At 38.9% G+C, this 20,035-nt stretch overlaps 7 protein-coding genes and 2 non-coding genes across 9 annotated transcripts; 4 read left to right on the top strand and 5 right to left on the bottom strand.

The window, feature by feature from the left end:
* Positions 1-99: 99 nt before the first annotated feature.
* On the bottom strand, positions 100-1,011 carry CCW14 (Ccw14p; the record flags this gene model as incomplete). Its single annotated transcript, XM_043192431.1, has 2 exons — positions 100-962; positions 1,008-1,011. The coding sequence occupies 2 exons, from the start codon at positions 1,009-1,011 to the stop codon at positions 100-102; spliced, it is 867 nt and encodes a 288-aa protein (XP_043048095.1).
* Positions 1,012-2,680: 1,669 nt separating this feature from the next.
* Positions 2,681-3,643, top strand: KQ657_001641 (uncharacterized protein; the record flags this gene model as incomplete). Its single annotated transcript, XM_043192430.1, has 1 exon — positions 2,681-3,643. One exon carries the CDS (start codon positions 2,681-2,683, stop codon positions 3,641-3,643), a length of 963 nt encoding a protein of 320 aa, XP_043048094.1.
* Positions 3,644-3,823: 180 nt separating this feature from the next.
* On the bottom strand, positions 3,824-3,895 carry KQ657_001640. Its single transcript has one exon. It is a non-coding gene; the product is annotated as a tRNA-Gln (tRNA).
* Positions 3,896-4,136: 241 nt separating this feature from the next.
* KQ657_001639 lies at positions 4,137-4,208 on the bottom strand. The gene has a single exon. It is a non-coding gene; the product is annotated as a tRNA-Gln (tRNA).
* Positions 4,209-5,462: 1,254 nt separating this feature from the next.
* CEF3 (translation elongation factor EF-3) lies at positions 5,463-8,612 on the top strand (the record flags this gene model as incomplete). Its single annotated transcript, XM_043192429.1, has 1 exon — positions 5,463-8,612. The coding sequence occupies one exon, from the start codon at positions 5,463-5,465 to the stop codon at positions 8,610-8,612; it is 3,150 nt and encodes a 1,049-aa protein (XP_043048093.1).
* A 368-nt stretch (positions 8,613-8,980) lies between these two features.
* On the top strand, positions 8,981-13,275 carry KQ657_001637 (uncharacterized protein; the record flags this gene model as incomplete). Its single annotated transcript, XM_043192428.1, has 4 exons — positions 8,981-9,015; positions 9,152-10,746; positions 11,059-11,104; positions 11,709-13,275. 4 exons carry the CDS (start codon positions 8,981-8,983, stop codon positions 13,273-13,275), a joined length of 3,243 nt encoding a protein of 1,080 aa, XP_043048092.1.
* Positions 13,276-13,368: 93 nt separating this feature from the next.
* Positions 13,369-14,271, bottom strand: YMC1 (organic acid transporter; the record flags this gene model as incomplete). The annotated part of the gene is made up of 1 exon (XM_043192427.1): positions 13,369-14,271. One exon carries the CDS (start codon positions 14,269-14,271, stop codon positions 13,369-13,371), a length of 903 nt encoding a protein of 300 aa, XP_043048091.1.
* Positions 14,272-16,104: 1,833 nt separating this feature from the next.
* Positions 16,105-16,518, top strand: KQ657_001635 (uncharacterized protein; the record flags this gene model as incomplete). The annotated part of the gene is made up of 1 exon (XM_043192426.1): positions 16,105-16,518. One exon carries the CDS (start codon positions 16,105-16,107, stop codon positions 16,516-16,518), a length of 414 nt encoding a protein of 137 aa, XP_043048090.1.
* A 184-nt stretch (positions 16,519-16,702) lies between these two features.
* Positions 16,703-19,735, bottom strand: SOG2 (Sog2p; the record flags this gene model as incomplete). The annotated part of the gene is made up of 1 exon (XM_043192425.1): positions 16,703-19,735. The coding sequence occupies one exon, from the start codon at positions 19,733-19,735 to the stop codon at positions 16,703-16,705; it is 3,033 nt and encodes a 1,010-aa protein (XP_043048089.1).
* Between the last annotated feature and the right edge of the window lie 300 nt (positions 19,736-20,035).

Raw genomic sequence — 20,035 nt, 5'->3', positions numbered from 1 at the left:
ATACACATGTAAGAGAAATAGGATTGGTCAGTGTTCCAAAGGATTATATACAGAAAGTCTACATGTTGAAGGAGCTTTAACTATGCATTAATATGTGATTTACTCGATATACCCTTCATAGATTACCTCAGTTTGAAGAGACACTGGTGATGGACCTGGGTGCTTCATACGTCTTATGACTTGCATTCTTTTCGTATGATACCTAGGCATGCTTTTGGAGATCGTTGTACTCAGTGCAACTTGATTGCCGATTGATAGCTGAGTCTTGGTTGCAACAGTCACAGGAACAGGAATAGATCCCGTGGCACCTTCCGTGACATACTTAAGAATATAAACAACTTTGGTGGGTTCGTCCAATTTCATGTTTGGCGCGGGCTTATATTTTTCTGGGATATCTATTGGCTTTCTTAAAATAATAAGATTACCTTGACTATCAGTGGATTTAGTTTCTTCCCATTCACAGAACTCGATGTCCTGATATTCACGATCAACTGTGGGAGGTAAAGCAAGCTCTACCAAATTAGATTCACCGGGTGATGCTAAGGCTAATGTTGACAGCGAAGCGTAGGGAAAGTTAGGTGAAGAATTCAAAGGAGAGGAGAAAGAATCAGATACAAAGGCTGTGATTATTGGTCGGGGTGTTGGCCTTGAAGAGGTAACAGCAGTTGTAATAGTAGAACTTACCGTCTGAAAAGTGACTGATGGAGAAGCAACTGGTGGCGGTGGATTCCAAAATGGAGGACTCTGACCTTGCGGTGGATTGATTTGGTACTTATGTTCCAAACAAGTTCCGAAGTAATGATCCCTGGCGCTTTCAAATGTGCCATAAGGACAAATATCCACTAAACATCCTAATAAGAGATCGGACTTACCACAGAGACAAGTGATATCGCTTAGGGAACGACATTGATGGCTTAATTCGTTGATACAACTTAAAAAGCATGCTGGAGGAGTTGAGTGTACTACACCAAGAAAGAAGTTGAAAACAACAAAGCATATGACCGAACGCATTATTTAGAAGGGTTTAATGCTTAATAATTGACGTAATAGTTAAACAGTAAGCGCCAGATTTGCAAACAGTAGAGTAGTATAATTTTCGCAGCAAGATTAAAATGATTTCCGAAAAGGGACGGTACAATAAAATTCTAGGTTTCTAGTCCGGAATTGAAGAACTGCTGCAGATTTGTATACATAGGCACAGTAGAAATAAAACAGCAGATGTACGTCGACACAACTCAATTAAACGCACATACTAATTACTATAGCGTTATACAAATGGGTGTACTAAGATTACGGGAGAAGAATACGACATGTGAAATACAACAGCGCAAGATTTACGACGCGAAACAAAGGGCTTTATAATATCACAAGACAGAACATTAAACACATTATCTCCCTCAATACAATGGTTTGTGGTGAAATGATATTAAATACCTAAATCTTATCTGCTGGAGTGATTCTTTGTGATTGGGAAGAAATATGTGTGTCCTATCAGTCAACTGTTAACTTGACTTAGCAAGTGAGTGTCAAGCAGCAGATGGTCGAATATCCTTCTACTATATGGGAGAAAGATAATAACGCATAAGTAGTTATAGTCATGCGGTATAAGCAAATATAACCCTTGATGCTTTTAGGACCGCGTCTTGTAATAGCGTTTTAAAAGGCGAGGAAATATATATACGAGGACCAAAATTAAACTAACGAAGGTCAAAGATATTGTACAGTTGTAAAAATGGCGGTGGGGTGCGTTTTTCTAAGTAAATGATCAGTACAAACAAAGAGATGCAACATCGTTCACAGACTTAATTCTATTATTAGACTGCTGCATAGAATTGACATGAGCAAAGAATTCTTGGTAAGCAATCAACATTATTAACTTGAAATAACCATTAATACATATCCATTATATTTAATAATCGTTTGAATACTACAACCGATTTTGGTTTGGTACCACCTACCGCCTAGAAAAGGTATATCCTGATTCCGTACGAAAAAAAGTCGTTCCCCTTTTATAAACAAAACAACAAGTACAATTAAACCTTCGTTATTGTACTTCTTCAAATGTCTACCATGATAGGCGTCTTTGTGCTCTGTACGTACTATTGTGGTCTTTCTTCGATTACAACAGACTCTCGCATTTTTTCAAACCAGTAGTCTCGATCCCATGCATAGTGCTTTATGGAGGATGATGCGGGTACTAAGATGGAATCACCTTACGCACGACCCAATATGTAGTCCACCAAAATTGATTTATGCCGCCCCCAGAAAATTTGACTCAAACTAACACTTAGACCCAATTTTGACAAAATTAGTTCGTGTTGAAGATTGCACTTTTCTTTTAGCTACAAGGAAAGAAAGGTTAAGAGAAGAATTAACTTGTGGGTTTTTGAACGATACCAACATAGATATAAAGTTTCTCTCTTTAACATTTGCAATTCTCATCTCTTTTTTTCACATTTCTGCTGTGATAAAACCCATCAAAGAAAAGAAAAGATACAGTGGACGTGCCTAACGTAACGGAAGCAACTTTTTCACACACCGTCACCAACAACAAACGACAACCGAAAAACAAAAAGGTTGAAACCATTCGATATAATTATATCAAAAGTTTATTGGTATCTGTGGATCACCAGTTTTGCATTTTTAGTAACGAACATTCATTCCCATTTCAAGACATACTATGCAAGGCTCATACAAGGGTAATGGTCTCCCCAGGCCTTACTACATGTCCCCATCAGGTTCTAAGAAGAAACTGTCTCCATATGATCAACTTCCTCGTCAGTTTTTCACTTCTCCTCGTCGCAGATTATCAGGTTATTTGATTTTATTGGCAGTTATTTCACTTTTGATGTATTATATTTCAATGGACGTTCGTTCTTCTGCCGTCGACAATACTTATGAAATCGTTTCTCATGATGAACTGGAATATGACGATTCTTCAGACCCTGCTATCCTAAATAGTGGAGCAGGTAACAATGCTGCTGGCTCTATTGCTAAGGCTAAACCTGGCTTGAGTGCCCCAAAGAAGGGTTCCACAGGTGAAAACTTAAACCTTGTGGCAGACAAGGAACTGGACAATCCAGATTTGGCCAGCAACTTAGCTAGTAATTCTAAGGGTGAACTTGGATTAGGTGTTAACCAAGCTCCTAAGGGAGGGATTGCTAATGAAGCACCTATTGTTGGATCAGATGAAGACCAGATTATTGGAACCGGGAAGGGATCTAAATTTAAGAAGAAAATTGATGTGGATCCTACAGGCAAGAAATCGAAAGAAGATGGTACTGTTGGTGATGCTGATATCGAAAATTCCATTCCCAATAAAAATTCTGGCAAGAAAGATATAAGTGCAGATATCAATGGTAAGGTACAGGTCGATGTTGATCCTAGCTTGCTGCAAAGAACAAAGAAAAAGACAGGCTACAAAGCAAGTAAGAATGGTGAAAACCCAGAAGAAGATGACACCCCAAAGAACTCATTTCAAGCTCAAAAGAAACAACAAATGGAGGAATTGAAGCAAAAACAGGAATTGGAGAACCCTGAGGAAGAAGTTAATATTAAAGAAGATAAGGTGGCCGAACAAGAAGAAAGCAAACCAGGACACAAAGCTGTTAGCAACGAACCTCCATCCATTGACAATGCTTGAAAGAAGTAAATGATTACCAGCTAGCTTCTGTGGGATCTTGGCGTTACATTTTCAACTTAGATATTTCATAATACTTTTATTTGCTTGACCTTTACATACCATAGTCATAATTAATACACATGAAATGAAAAATAAACAAGATTCTGTATCACAGTTTATAAAATAATTATACCAAAAAAAAGGTTCTACTGGGAATCGAACCCAGGTCACCAGCATCAGAAACCAGTGTGATAACCACTACACTATAGAACCATTATTTTCTTACGAAGTGGCTAATTTAAATTATAAAGATTGGAAAGAGGCACTAATAAGTAGACGATAAGCATTCATGTTGTATGATAAACAGGTACAAAACAAACAAAATAATGACCTACGAATTTTCTGACCTTAGCTTGCTTAAATTCAGAACAATCTAATGTAGTTGATATATTAAGTATATGCTGATATAGAATATTCTTGCTAACACAAAAAACTTTTCAACAAAAAGCTTCCCAGGTCTTACTGGGAATCGAACCCAGGTCACCAGCATCAGAAACCAGTGTGATAACCACTACACTATAAGACCATATTAGTGAAGTTTAGCTGATAAACGATAGACATTGTAAACAATGTCGTGTTATGATTATGTGACTGTAGTGTGAAATGGACGGATTGCAGGCCGGATCTCAACAAAGAGTATGTCGGGGTTGTTACATTTAGAGCACTCTATACTACTAGTTACACAACCCTAGGCGGTTCTTCACGATTATATGGTATCTTTTAAAAAGAAAGCTGTCTTGAAAGAATAAACCGTTTAATTGTCGGCTTGTCCCTGTTTAAACTATTTTCCTTTTCTGATTTGTCGTTTAAAAAGAGAACTTTGTAACATTTGCAGACATGATTGCAGACACAGTTGTCTTTTTCACAAAAATAAGGATGTACAAAGCAACTTGCTTACCATTCAATAATAGACTAAAGAGTTACAGACAAATAAGACTGAACCTCAGATGATGCTACCAGAATATTAAATGATAGCATGGTCCTTGGTTAACATGTAGTCGCTGCTCTCTTTTGCCTATACAAATTGTACTGCTATTAGTAACGACACCTCTTTTGTCTGCTTAGCGTCTTCTCCTTTTCTTTGCACCAATTTACGACAATTTCCTTTCGCTACCCCGTGCTTATAGCAATTAACAGGCCTCCAGTGACAATGTTGTATTAGCTCAAAATGTCGTGTAAATTTGAAACAGAATTGTCTCAAGAGTATGCAGTTAGTAGTTCTAATCCGACAAGAATTCTTTGTAAGATTGACTGGAAAATCTAGAGACATAATGAATACTTGAGCCAAGTTTAAGTATTAATTGATGTTTCCTACTGCCCCTCAACTCAACAGATTTGTCTACAATCACAAGATCAATCCAGAATTTGTTTAATTGGTAGGTTATTGTGTAACCTTTAGTTATACTGTTTCAAACATGACAGACACTTGCCTCAAGTAAAATCTGACAAAAATAATACGACACTAATGAAAGAACCAATCAGTCCTATGTAATACGTAGTACAAACAGTGGGAAGCAGATCACAGGCCAAGCGAGCTACCCTCGGAAGTGAGCCAAGGGAGAAAAAAAGAAACGGGTCGTACTCAGATAAAACTCTGCATACAAATGAGATGAGATACCGCTCTTTTGTGTAACAGAAGACACCTTTACAAAACCAAAAAAATTTTCACCTTCTCATCCCTTAAATATAATCTGTTGTCCCTGAGAAATAAAATTGCATAACTTTCTTCTTCTTTTTGTTTAGTTGGAACTTTTCTCTTCAGTTTGCATTACGGATCAACATGACTACTGAATCTGAATCCAAGTACTCAACTGATGTGCTTTCTCAGTTGTTGGCCAAGTTAAACGTTGCCACCGACAAGGATGAGGCTGCTTCTAACGTTGCCTCTTTCTTGAACAGTTCAATTGTTGAACATGACGTTCCTCTCGAATTCTTCCAAGATTTGGAAAAGGAGATCAACAACAAGAAGAATGCTGAACTTTCTATTGCTGCTTTGAAGGCTGTTGGCCACATTGCTTCTCCTAACAACTTGTCACCATCTGTTGAACCTTATGTCATCAACATGACCACCTCCATTGCTGCTAAGGCTGGTGACAAGAACAAGGATGTTCAAGCTGTTGCTGCTGAATCTCTTTTGGCTTTGGCCAAGGCTATCTCCCCTAAGGCTATCAAGATCTTCTTACCTAAGTTGGTTGAAAGTTTGAAGACTACCAACAAGTGGCAAGAAAAGATTGCTGTCTTGGACGCTGTTTCTGCTTTGGTTGACACCGCTAAGGACCAAGTTGCTTTAAGAATGCCTGAGTTGATCCCAGTTCTCTCTGAAGCTATGTGGGATACCAAGAAGGAAGTTAAGGAAGCTGCTCTCGTCACCATGACCAAATCTACCGAAACCATCGACAACAAGGATATCGAAAAGTTTATTCCAAGATTGATTGACTGTATTGCCAACCCAACTGAAGTTTCCGAAACCGTTCACTTGTTAGGTGCTACTACTTTTGTTTCTGAAGTTACTATGGCCACTTTGTCTATCATGGCTCCTTTGCTTTCCAGAGGTCTTGCTGAAAGAGACACTGCCATCAAGAGAAAGGCTGCTGTCATTGTTGACAACATGTGTAAGTTGGTCGAAGACCCTCAAGTTGTTGCCCCTTTCATGTCTTCTTTGTTACCTGCCTTGAAGCAAAACTTTAGTATCATTGCAGACCCAGAAGCTAGAGGAAAGACTCAACAAGCTTTGAACACTTTGAGAAGAGTTGGTGACATTAAGGAAGGTGATGTTATTCCTGAAATCTCCACCGCAGGTGACATTGATGTCACTTTAGATATCTTTAACGAATTGACCAAGGACCAAAAGGTTGCTGCTAGATTCGATGTTGCCAAGAGATACATTGCCGCTATTGCTGGTGATTTGGTTGACGAAAGACAAATTCAACCTGAAGCTTGGATTGAAGCTGTTTTGCCTTTTGCTACCATTTTCTTGCACGAAAAGGAAGCTAAGGAAATCATTGAAGAATTCAGAAAGAGAGCCATTGACAACATCCCTCAACCACCAGCTTTCCTTGATGAAGAAGATGATGGAGAAGACTTGTGTAACTGTGAGTTCTCTTTGGCCTATGGTGCTAAGATCTTGTTGAACAAGACCCAATTCAGATTAAAGAGAAACAGAAGATATGGTTTGTGTGGTCCTAACGGTGCTGGTAAGTCTACCTTGATGAGAGCTATTGCTAATGGTCAAGTCGAAGGTTTCCCAACCCAAGAAGAATGTAAGACTGTCTACGTCGAACACGACATTGACGGTACTCACGCTGAAACCTCTTTGGTTGATTTCGTCATCCAAGATGGTGAAGTTGGTTTGACCAAGGAAGCTGTCATTGAAAAGTTGACTGAATTCTCCTTCTCCGACGAAATGATTCAAATGCCAATCTCCTCCTTGTCTGGTGGTTGGAAGATGAAGTTGGCTTTGGCCAGAGCTGTCTTGAAGAATGCTGATATCTTGTTGTTGGATGAACCTACTAACCATTTGGATACTGTTAACGTTGCTTGGTTGGTTAACTACTTGAACACTTGTGGCATCACTTCCATCATCGTTTCTCACGATTCCGGTTTCTTGGACAATGTTGTTCAATACATTATCCACTACGAAGGTTTCAAGTTAAGAAAGTACAAGGGTAACTTGTCTGAATTCGTCAAGAAGTGTCCTTCTGCTCAATCTTACTACGAATTGGGAGCCTCTGAAGTTTCATTTAGCTTCCCTGAACCAGGTTTCTTGGAAGGTGTCAAGACTAAGCAAAAGGCTATTGTTAAGGTTTCTAACATGACTTTCCAATACCCTGGTACCAGCAAGCCTCAAATTTCTGGAATTAACTTCCAAGTTTCTCTTTCATCTAGAATTGCTGTTATCGGTCCTAACGGTGCTGGTAAGTCTACCTTGATTAACGTCTTGACCGGTGAATTGTTGCCAACTGAGGGTGAAGTTTACGTTCACGAAAACTGTCGTATCGCTTACATTAAGCAACATGCTTTTGCTCATATTGATAATCATTTGGACAAGACTCCATCTGAATATATTCAATGGAGATTCCAAACTGGTGAAGATAGAGAAACCATGGACAGAGCCAACAGACAAATCAACGAAGATGATGAAAAGGGAATGAACAAGATCTTCAAGATTGAAGGTTCTGAAAGAAGAATTGCTGGTATCCACGCCAGAAGAAAGTTCAAGAACTCTTACGAATATGAAATCTCCTGGTTGTTGGGTGACAATGTTGGTATGAAGAATGAAAGATGGGTTCCTATGATGTCTATGGACAACACTTGGTTACCAAGAGGTGAATTGGTTGAAACCCACAGTAAGATGGTTGCTGAAGTTGATATGAAGGAAGCTTTGGCTTCCGGTCAATTTAGACCATTAACCAGAAAGGAAATCGAAGAGCACTGTAACATGTTGGGTTTGGACCCTGAATTGGTTTCTCACTCTCGTATCAGAGGTTTGTCTGGTGGTCAAAAGGTTAAGTTGGTCTTGGCTGCTTGTACCTGGCAAAGACCTCATTTGATTGTCTTGGATGAGCCTACTAACTATTTGGATAGAGATTCTTTGGGAGCTTTGTCTAAGGCTTTGAAGACTTTCGAAGGTGGTATTGTTATCATTACTCACTCTGCTGAATTCACCAAGGATTTGACTGAAGAAGTCTGGGCTGTTTTGGACGGTAAGATGACCCCATCTGGTCACAACTGGGTCCAAGGTCAAGGTTCTGGTCCAAGATTGGAAAAGAAGGAAGACGAAGAAGACAAGTTTGATGCCATGGGTAACAAGATTGCCGCTGGTAAGAAGAAGTCTAAGTTGTCTTCTGCTGAGTTGAGAAAGAAGAAGAAGGAAAGAATGAAGAAGAAGAAGGAATTGGGTGATGCTTATGTTTCTTCTGATGAAGATTAAGCATTTCGGGTCGGCACTTAGAGAATAAAAAGTCGAAGAAAGTTGGAGGTGTAATAAAACACAACGATTATATCTTTAAACGGGTTCTTGATTTTAGAGTTTTTGTATTTGATTCCATTCCTGGTTAATTTTTCCATTCATTTTTGTTGTTATTTAAGCTTCCATATATACTTAATTCTATGTAGGTTTTTACTTTTGTTTAAAACTCCTCGTATGTTATAGATTAAATACACTACGTTAAAATATAACTGTTCTGTAATTTTATATAATTGTTCGCTATATATTTTGCGACCCACATACTAATTTTATTTGCAGCCAAAGGAAGGGAAAAAAGTATATCGACTACACTTTTATTTACCCTGTAGAACATGACGACTATTTCCAATCTCCTTCTCTATTTGTGGTTCGTCATCGTATCTGGTGTCGTCTGTTCTCTGATTAATACTACTACTAGACTGTATGCGCCGTTCCCAGTTCACTGTTCATCGGAAGAGCTTGTAAGAGAGGCAATTGTAAGTACAATCAACACTATAAAACAGCAAAACATTCAACACAGCTTATACTAAGACTATAAAGGGTCTTAGTGTCGACGAACAGAAGTATATAGAATCTCGATCTAAGGTAACAAAGGCTCATATCCGACAATTGTTTGAGGATAATAAGATCCCTCACTTTGACTTTGATCAGTTCAAGTTATCGCGAACACAGGGGATCTCCCTTGCGTTGGCTATATCTGGAGGTGGTTATAGATCAATGCTTCTTGGTGCAGGTATCCTATCAGCATTCGATAATAGAAGTCCATCAAATTCCAACGAATCGAGTCTCGGTTTCCGCGTACAAGGGTTGTACCAGGCACTCTCATACATTGGAGGTATTAGTGGGGGATCTTGGCTTGTGGTTAGTAATTTCATCAACGATAACACCCCTCTATGGAAAATGCAAGATACTAATGAATCAGTATGGAATATCGACCAGACTCTTCTACAGGGGATCCTGGAGCTCGATCCGTCACAGGTCCAACAAAAACTATATGCTGATGCAAAGCAGAGTCCCAAAGGATCCAACGATATGTTGTGGATGTCATGGCTATCAGGATTGTTGTTTGAACAGAAAATGACAAAGAGCATCCACAAAAGACATATAGCTGACATGATTTACTCTAAGGGTGGATTTTTTGATAACCTTGTTCAATCAATGATTGGCCAGAAGAAGAAGGGGAACTCAACTGCAGTAGCGTTTATTACCAAGCCTTCATCATCACCAAATAATTCAACAAGTAAGGTAGCCAGCGGTCTATTTGCTTACTATGAACGATTGCATTCTGAAGTGAAGGCTAAAAGACAAGCAGGCTATTACATCTCTCTTACTGATTATTGGGGAAGAGCCCTATCATACAATGTGTTTGCAGCAGATAAACAGAACCCAGGTATTTCCCTTTCCATGGCAACAAACAACCCTTCCTTTCTACGCCATCAACAGCCATTCCCTATAGTGGCATCTATCAGCACCAATCTTACTTCTTCCAACTGCTACAATTCATTTCTCATGGAGTTCACTCCCTATGAGTTCGGGTCATGGGACTCTTATCTTAAGGCTTTTGTTCCCGTTAAGTACTTGGGTACTCCGTTTTACAATGGCACTTCTGCTATCCCTACGGAGCTTGCAAACACTTCAATGTGTATTCTGGGATACGATACAGCCAGTTTTGTTATGGCCACCTCGTCGTCACTTTTCAACAGAGTGCTATTAGTGTTGTACCAGTTTCTTTCCAACTCAGCCCTCAAATCATTAGCTGCTGTAGAGGCCTCCCTTAAGCTTATAGGATTAGGACCAGATCTAGTCCATTTGAAGAACCCTGAGTTCCATTTGGGCCAAGCCGTGATATCACCAAATCCCTTTTATGGGTTCCATAAAGGTGCAAAAGATAACAGAGACTTGCTGCTCACCCAGAATAGAGATATGTTTCTTATTGACGGAGGCGATGACGGACAAAACATTCCATTCCAACCATTCCTTGTACCAGAGAGGCCAGTGGATGTGATACTTGCTTACGATATGACGGCAGATTGGAATGGGTATCCCAATGGAACCACTCTAAACCAATCTCAGAGAAGATACCATAGTGCAAATAGCAGTTATGTGATACCATGGTTCTCCTTACCTGAGAATAAAAGCAACGACCTACGGCGAGCAGTATTTCCCTTTGTTCCCTCGGAAGAAGAGCTAATAGAAAACGGATTAAACAATCATGCTCTCTTCTTCGGTTGTGATATGCAAAGAGATTACCCAGTAATGAGTACCTTCATTGCGAATTCTTCGTTCACATCCTTATCATCAGCAGGTTACCTTCCTCCGCTTATCATCTACAACGCAAATTCGCACCTTTCCTTTCCTACCAATTATTCAACGTTTCAACTTCAATACAATAAGACCGAGATATACAGAGCCATGAACAACGGATTCAATCTTGCCACAAACATGAACTCCACATTGTATGCTGTGTGCTTGAACTGTGCATTTATGAAGCGAGAATTTGATAGAATACGCTTTGGGCTCAACGATAACTACAATTTTAATTACACGATACCAAAGACATGTGAATTCTGCTACAACGAGTATTGTTGGCATAAAAGTTGAGGAACCTGATAGAGATCGTAATCACCAAAGTCGTGCTTGCGCTAATGTTAAGCAGACTGCGGAGATCTCTAATAGGAAAAGAAGATGAGCAGATGCAGTTTGGGTTAAAAAAGTACCATCATTTCGTTTACGCATACTTGACATACAGATATACTGACGAAACTGCGGCGTCGATACCGGGGTACCTACTAAATTGTAAGAAGAAAAGGATCCACGAGAGACTCGGGCGACAGCAATGGCATCACTGCTTGCAAAAGAAGATGTTGTTCTTGCGGTTGATACGCTCTATATTCTATTATGCTGCGGATTATTAGTGTTTGTGGTCTTAGGCATTATGTTATTTTATGCGGGTTTGCTACAGAGAAGATCTTCACTCACAATGATAGCAACGCCGCTTTACTTGATATGCTTTACATTTATTGAATGGTTCATTTGGGGTTACTCTCTTTGCTATTCCAGTTCCTCAAATAGATTTATTGGGAACTTGGACTTTGCTGTTCTTCGTCAGATCCGTGATCCAAACCAACTTATATTTACTACTCTGAGAGGTGAAACGTACACTGTTGCACACTTTTTGTTCAATGCCTGGATGAAGATCATCTGCGTCACGCTTACCTTCCCTGCTGCTATTGCAGAAAGAGGACGTATTTTCCCAATGTTTGTGTTTTTCTTATGTTGGCTGGTGATAATCTACAACCCTGTTACATACTGGTTCTGGAATAGGAATGGCTGGCTTTCTGTCGAATACAACAAGTTCCCAGTATTAGACTTTGCTGGAGGTAATTGTATTCACATTGTGTGCGGGTTTACGGGAGTTGCTTACTCTTATATTTTAGGTCATCGGAATCCAAAAATATTGTACAATTACAAGCCATATAATATTGGTTACATTGTTATTGGAACTGTTTTCATAGTGTTTGGTTGGTGTGGATTTATAGCTGGATGTGAATTCACCTTCTCAATTTCCAGTATCCTAATCTTTATATCGACTGTTTTAACATCATGTGTGGGTGGTTTGGTATGGCTGGCTATTGATTATTATTATTCAGCAATTCCTCTTGAAGACCAGAATGAGTTACGATCACCTCAACCAACTCAGGAGACCCCTTCTGGATCTTTCCCTCTAATAAATCGAATAAGATCTGGTTCCGGAGATTGTACAGTGCTCCGTAAGAGGAGGTCACTTTCTATGGAAGGTAGTCGAAGATCACTCGAAACTCATACTTCTCAACTACAACTATTATCAGTTGTTTCCCGTAATACTGGTTTAGATTGCAGAAGATACAAGGAGCTGTTACTCCTGCTTGGACCAACAAGAAAGCTATCTATGGTTTCATTTTGTTCAGGTGCTATGGCAGGCTTAGTATGCTTTACTCCTGGTGGTGGATATGTTGTATCACCTACCTCACTTTGGAAATCATTTGTTTATGGTGTTGTAGGAGCAGTAGTAGGGAATGTTGCAACACGATTGAAATACGTATTTGGATTGGACGATGTTTTTGATCTTGCAGCTATTCATTTATGTTGTGGTTGGGCAGGATCCTTATTGACAGGGTTACTAGCAGAAGCCAACTATAAATCCAAAGGAGGGTGGATTGCCCACCATTGGATTCAATTTGCATATCAGATATTAGGTTGTACTGTCACTAGTATCTATGTTCTTATTATGAGTAGCGTGCTACTATATGTTATTGACGTCATTCCTGGATTGCACTTACGATTAGATAAGAACTTCAATGCCCGATTGAGACAAGAATTGAGTGGAACTAAGAATCCAAAGGAAGAAGAGGGTTTAAATTCACCGGATGACGAAGAAGAATTGGAATTGATGGGAACAGATGAATATGAATTCAATGGTGAATTTATTTCTGATTATGTTGAGTTTATCCGAGTTTTGAGTCCGGAAGATTATGAAGGAATGCACGAAGCCACCACCACAAATCATATGGAAGTTTTTGACTCTGCTCCTGAGAATGTTGGCTACATATCTGACTACAACCCACAACGACACGACAAAGGAGAATGATGATAATGAGCAAGAGATAGGTAGATCTATTAGGCTTATGTAAGACTAGTGTACAATAACTATAATAATAATAATATTAATAAGTCGGATTAATCAGCTTATGAGTCTCATTGTGATTTCAAAGGCAGCAAAAGTAGCACCATTGGCTGGTGCAGCTCTCAATATGGTTGGAATGAACCCTCTATAAAACCCCTTTATACCAGAACTTTTGGTAATATCCTTTATAACATCAAGAGAAGATTTATACTTTGGCAGAGTTAAGGAATCAGTTTGTAATTTTGATTTGATCACATCCACTGGATAAATAGCTATCCATAAAGTATAACCGGATAAACCCCCAAAGAGACATAATTTCCAACCCGGAATATCTTTCCGGATCAAGTTGGTATGCGATGATAATTCTCTTTTAATCAATGCTTCATACGTAGCGAAATAAATACCCAATCCAATAGACTCTCTAATCAATGTAGGACTCAATCCTCTATAAATACCATGGACCAATCCATTAGTTTGGTATAATTTTTTAGCACAATCAAGCGGACCATTAAATAGTTTTTGATTACCAGTTTGTGTTTGCAAACGAATACGAATATGTTCAATAGGAGAAGCCAAACACCCGTTAGCAAAACCTGCCACAGCACCACAATTGAAAAATTGACCCAAACTTAAAGGCTTACCATTCAACTTATCATCATAATGACGTTTCATGAATTCATTGACTGAAAATTGAACAGAAACACAAGCACCAACTCCTACCAAAGGAGTCAAAGTTCCCTTATAAAAACCACGAAAACCTTCATTCTTTATTAATTGCTTGATAACATCTAATGCTCCTGAATAAGTTCCCTCAGGTGCAGATTGTAACCGGACCTTCACAGTATCGAACGGCTGACCAACAAGAACTTGAGAGATCCCACCAATGGTACCAGCAAATAAGTCTTTATAGACTTGGAGATTATCACGTGTCAATGGCGGCTCTTCAAGTTCAATAGTCATGATCTGTAAATGTCTGTAATTTCTACAACAAGGAAAGTGCTTGAGTTAGTTCATCCTTATCGTATGGTGGTACTTGATGAGATGAAAACTTTTGATCAAGACCCTGCATATAAAAGTAAACTAAGGGGCAATTTCCGCGCTCCGGTTTGCGTAGGAGGATAGCATTAGGATATGGCAATATGAACTGAGGTGGAGATAACCGGTGTAACTGAGCTGTTTCTAAAAGAGGAAACTCATTTGTAGTGAAATGACGGAACTCTATTCTTCCGGGGCCCGTTTTAGGGCGTAAGTGGTAGGCGGGTAACAATAATGAAGCGTTGTGAGTATGAGGGGAACACTTTTCCGAATATAAGGCGATGCTCGAGTAACACACACAAACGCACATTATTCCATGGTATCAATGATTTACAGTTGGAGGTGGAGATTACACTAATAAGATGGATGTGGATGTTGATTGCCCCGAGGATGACATCGAAGTGTAATAGAATAGTGCTGGGACCTTCTAAACTTGAGTGGCATCATTAAAGCGCGCCGCCATAGCAAAGAGCCATTATTGCTGCACTTTAGTGTACAATATGTATATGTTTTACGAACATTCATTTTGTTATGCTATCTATAAATTATATGAACCTTGACTGTGATGAATGTATTTGGAGATTGGTCCTATCCGAGCTGGTACTTATAGCTTATGTAACATTTAAGTTAGTATATTTGTTGATCAATCCAAGTGCTTCTGTACATGTCCGAAGTGGGTGTATTGCAGAGGAAACTTGAACCCTGATTAGGAAGAGGTATTCGGACCATTTCCTAAATAGGAAACTGTTGTAACCATCGTGCATACTACATTAAGGTATTAACGAAAGCAACGAGTGGGCTAAGTATAGCTATGAAATGAAACAGAGAATGTAAATCGTACTGTGTGTAGCCTTGTCAAGTATAAGTTGGCCCAGTGGATAAGGAGGAACACATGCTTGCTAACAGGTGGAGAACAACATACTTTTTGGCTTTGAATATGATAAGATGTTTAGGGCGTAAATAGCATGTAAGCTTCATGTGCCGAAGCTATTTGTTATAATTAAGGTTATTAAGCTTACGACGTGGAAGAATTTTGCTTCGATAAGGTTTTTGGCCTTTAAGATTCCAATACAACAATGAAAACTAAATCTCAAGTTGTCGAGAGTTTAATTGTAGGCATATCACTTTGCTATAATACTTGTGATTGTAACTCAAGTGTAAAGAAGTGATTGGAAGTAGGCAACAATCACACTACAAAACTGAAATTCAGCGTGTGAACAAAAACTATACTTTAAAGGGTATGAATAGGCACAAGTCACCATTAAAACTAAACAAAGACTGCATTGTAATGCTCGCCTTAATTTCTCAGATTCCTTCCATTGCATGCTCCGCGTTCTATTGTCCGGCAGCTTTCAATCGTTGCTCCGGCTCCCAAAGAATAAGTAGGTGCGCATCGGACTTTCAAACCTTAAAATATCTATGCAAAGAAAGGGGATACTACATAAGGAGACATGCATGCAAACCTAAATTCATTTAGATAATAAGGAAAATAAACGCCAGCAGATGAGAACAATAGACTTTTTTAAATGCCCTATTGTTCCATTTAGATTTTGCAATCGGGGATCATCCGATGGACCAATTTAAACAATGCCCCTCGGGCTATCGGAATTGGGGGAGTTTTATCATTAGCTCGGACATGATTTTAAAAGTTGGTATATAAATGCAACGATTAAACCCCCATTTATGCAGATAGTATATTAGAGATCTCATTAGTTAAACAACTGGTTCAAATCATATATTCCTTATTGGCATTTCATTATGATATCAATTATGCTGTCGAGTCAAACATTCAATCAAATCTCACCATTTTATGTCGAAGAGAACACTGCTTCCAAATGGGGAAGGTTTGACGTCGCTAATTATGATTGCAACGAATTGGAAAACCTCTTGTTTAACAATATACATTTTGATTATGGTTATAATGCTATTTTAGTGGATAAGAGGCTCAAGATCATTTCTACTGATTTACTTCAATTCAACATCGATGACATCAATAAGATGCAACAGTCACATTCTACACCAACAAATATATTAAGCTTTGATAACGGTAGCGCCATTTTTTTCGAGAACGCCAAAAGTTGGTTTAGCCACGTCTTGGACCAATCAAGCTCACATGAAGAATCAGAAGAAACTCCAATTGATAAAGAATATCATACAACTTTAAGCTTTTAAACTGTGTTTAAAGCCCTTGGTAACATTAAATTTTGGTTCTCGATTTTCTTTCTTTTTCTATTTCTTTTTAATATAATTTTGGGGTTTATTATGGGGTTATAATTAAATGCATTTTCTATATAGGATAGCTAACAAGTTAGTCTAATATATCGGATAAAATACTTTCAACTACGGCTCCATATTATCATTGTGTGGAGTTGCTTCCTGGAATATTGGTACCACTATCGGGACTAGTGAATCCAGGAGATACAATAGGCTCGGAACTTAATTGCAGCAGTAGCAGCATCGATTGCATTCCTGAAACTAATGGTGTTCGTGATGCTGCAGAAGAATTATTCCCTCCATATTGCAGAAGATTGACTCCCGACGGATAACTTTGCTGCAAAGGATGTGAATTAGTGGTGAGATTGACTTGTGAATGAACTGTATTTAAGGGAATTGGCCCTTGTCCCGTAGAAGGTGTCACACCACCAACATTGGTTGTCTCTAATAACATGGTCTTGTAGCTAGAAACTTCAAGTAAGACAGTCACATCCTTAGTATGCTTGGTAAGAACAGCCATAGATGGACGAATCTCATAAAATGCAGAACCTTCTTTCATTATTGGTTTGACAGATGAAAAAAATTGAATAATTGACTTCAAGAATAAATTGACATCGTCCCAAAATGGCCGTTTGGTGCTAGATGTTGGATTATTCCGGATTGTGGCCAAGTTAGCCTTTAACCGTTTGGTTATATCCATAGATGTCTGACAAACTGAAGCCAACTCTCTCGTCTTGGTACCATTAGTGGACCCGGTACCAGGAGTACTAATTGTACCTTCGGAAATACTTCCACCGGTAACTGGGGGAGATGGTAAAGGGTTTGTACGAAGTGCCTTGGTTAAATCTTCAAATACCACTTGTGCTATGTTAATCGAATTCTCAAGGGCTCTATACAACCTTTCATCAACATCTTCTGACTCCGAAACTGGAGCTTTCTGTTTGGGGTCAAGCGAAAATGATGTGGAAACTGAAGACAGTTGATATTGGTTAGACAAGTTAAAGACAGGTGGCTTGTGATGTGGAACGAGCGCACGATATCCATTGTATAATTCATTGAAGGTCCCATAAAGAGACAAATATAACAGTCGAATAAAGCACACATCAGTCTTCATGATAAAACTAGGAAGATTATCACCCAAAAGTTCCATTATTTGCTTAAATTGAGTTATTGAAGATTGTAAAGATTGAAGAACTTGATCAAGATTATTACCCTGGTCTTCCATTTGTTCCAAACTTTCGACTAAAGTTTCCATAATAGATTTGTTGGAATATAAAAATTGTACCATCTTCATAGTAAGTTTCTTGTCAACACAAAATCCTGTGAATCGACGGATACTTGTCTGTAACTCCATGAAAGAGAACAATATCTTTCTAGAAACTCTAAGGGTCAAACTGGGATCACGTATCTTCTTAGCTCCATTAGTATTGCCACCATTTTGAGCACTTGTAAATTGGTTTTTGATTGGTGAAATTTCAAATGTGGGTCCTCCTTTGGCCACAACAAGAGGTGAACTATCTTGGGAAACAGCTGAAGATCCACTGTTTGCGCTTAACGCAGTTGCTGCTATACTTGGTGGGTGCAGTTCTTTATAGATTTTAACTTGATGGCTTAGACTATGTTGTCTTGAAGAATGGTTTAGGGGTGTTGTGTGGGATGCAGCAATAGCTCCTCCATTGATAGAAGGAGCAACATTCGTTGAGGTGTGTGATACTGAAGTTGCAGGGGATACGTTCATTGATATCTGTGCTGATGAAATAGTACTAGGTCCACTAAATGATGACATTGATGATAAATTATTAGAATTCTGATAGTTTGAGGAATGCATCATCAGTTCGTCTTGAGGCAGTTCTTGTAATGTGGATAGACGTCGAAAATAAGCACCAGATTTTTGTTCGATATCTGTTATTTCTTGTTTGTCAAGAATTCGTTCTATATCCCTTAATGTGTTTGATCTTGTTCTATTTCTACTGTTTGGGCGACTTAGATTTGGAACAGTTAAACTCGTGGAGGATCCTGAATGAGGCAATGCAGTAAATGAAGACGAAGGAGATCCGTTAGTAGAATTAGAAACGATGGGGGGTCCAGCAGTTATATTTGATGATGGGGTAATCGTTCCAACGGGTTGGTTTGGAGGGTTGTTGTTAACATTGAAAGTTAATTCAGCAGCAGAAGCTGATAATGCCATGGGTTTTAAATCATTATCGGAATCATCAAAGTAAAAGCTAGCGTTTTGAATCGAGGTTGAGGAGCCAAGATCATTACTATCGTCAGGTAATGGTTGTTTCAACACCAAACCCATTCTTCTGGAAGCTTTTGATGACGCGTTTACGGAAACTCTTGATTTATCGGATACACTTTTAGAACGCAACATCAGAGGTCTAGACTTAGTAGAACCGCAGGATGTCGCTATTGCAGGTAAAGCAGTAGTAGACGATGATATAGTTGAAGCAGTGTTACTAGGACTGATACTAGCACTAGTTGAAGCAGTGGTACTAGTAGTAGTTGTACCAACTGTGGTCAGGTCTAGCGTCTTGCCTACACCATCAGATTGTTGATCCTCGATCTTAGCAGTGATTACTGATGCATTTGCCACAAAATATGCTTTTAAATTGTGTATCAAGTCGGAATCTGATCCCAGAGCCAGAATTTCCTGAATCATTTCTATGGGTGGCAATTCCAAGGGATTTCCTTCCAATTCTAAGAGATGCAAATGGGTTAACTCACTAACAGAAGGTGGCAAATATTTCAAGTGGTTATTCTCAAGCGAAAGCACTCGTAATGAAGATAACAGTAGAATTTCATTAGGAAACACTTCAAAGTTGTTTGAAGACAAGTCCAAGATCTCCAACTGGGGACAAGATTCTGATAACCCCCACAAGGAGGTTAATTGGTTATCATGAAGGTCCAAATATGTTAAATTTCGAGCTATTTTAACGAAATTGGACGGCAACTCTTTAATGCTATTACTTTGAAGGACCAACTTCTCTATAAAATAAGGTGATTCAGGTAAATCTACTTCTGTGGCTTCCGTCAAAAAGCTATGGATCTCGTCGATTATTTCGTTGAGGGAAACACTATGATGGCTTTTCAAGTACTCATTTAGTGTTAGCGTTCTCTTTGCTTTGATTGAGTCTATTCGATCGTTTAAATATAGTCTTAAAACACTTGACATGCTGTTGAAGAGCAAGTTATCGTGGAATACGATACGTCTAATTCTTGAAGAATAAGCAGCAGTATTGAAATCTGATTATCAACAACAATATAACCGATATGGGTCTTCTTTCACCTGATCACTCTTATGGGGAGCAGCACCACCAAAACAAGATAGCTGTAAACGTTATACTTAGACTGGGTTATAGGTAGGAAAGCAGATACCATATTGGCTTGAGGATTTTCCTATACAAGTTTTTGCTTACGTAAAAGTTTTTTGAGCCACTGTACACCACCAAACGTTGCAAGCACTACGGAATGA

This window comes from Scheffersomyces spartinae (genome assembly GCF_019049425.1).
Source record: "Scheffersomyces spartinae strain ARV_011 chromosome Unknown scaffold_17, whole genome shotgun sequence".
Lineage (NCBI taxonomy): Eukaryota > Fungi > Ascomycota > Pichiomycetes > Serinales > Debaryomycetaceae > Lizanozyma > Lizanozyma spartinae.
The sequence above is the reverse complement of the archived record's forward strand: the minus strand, read 5'-3'. Positions and strand labels throughout refer to the sequence as shown.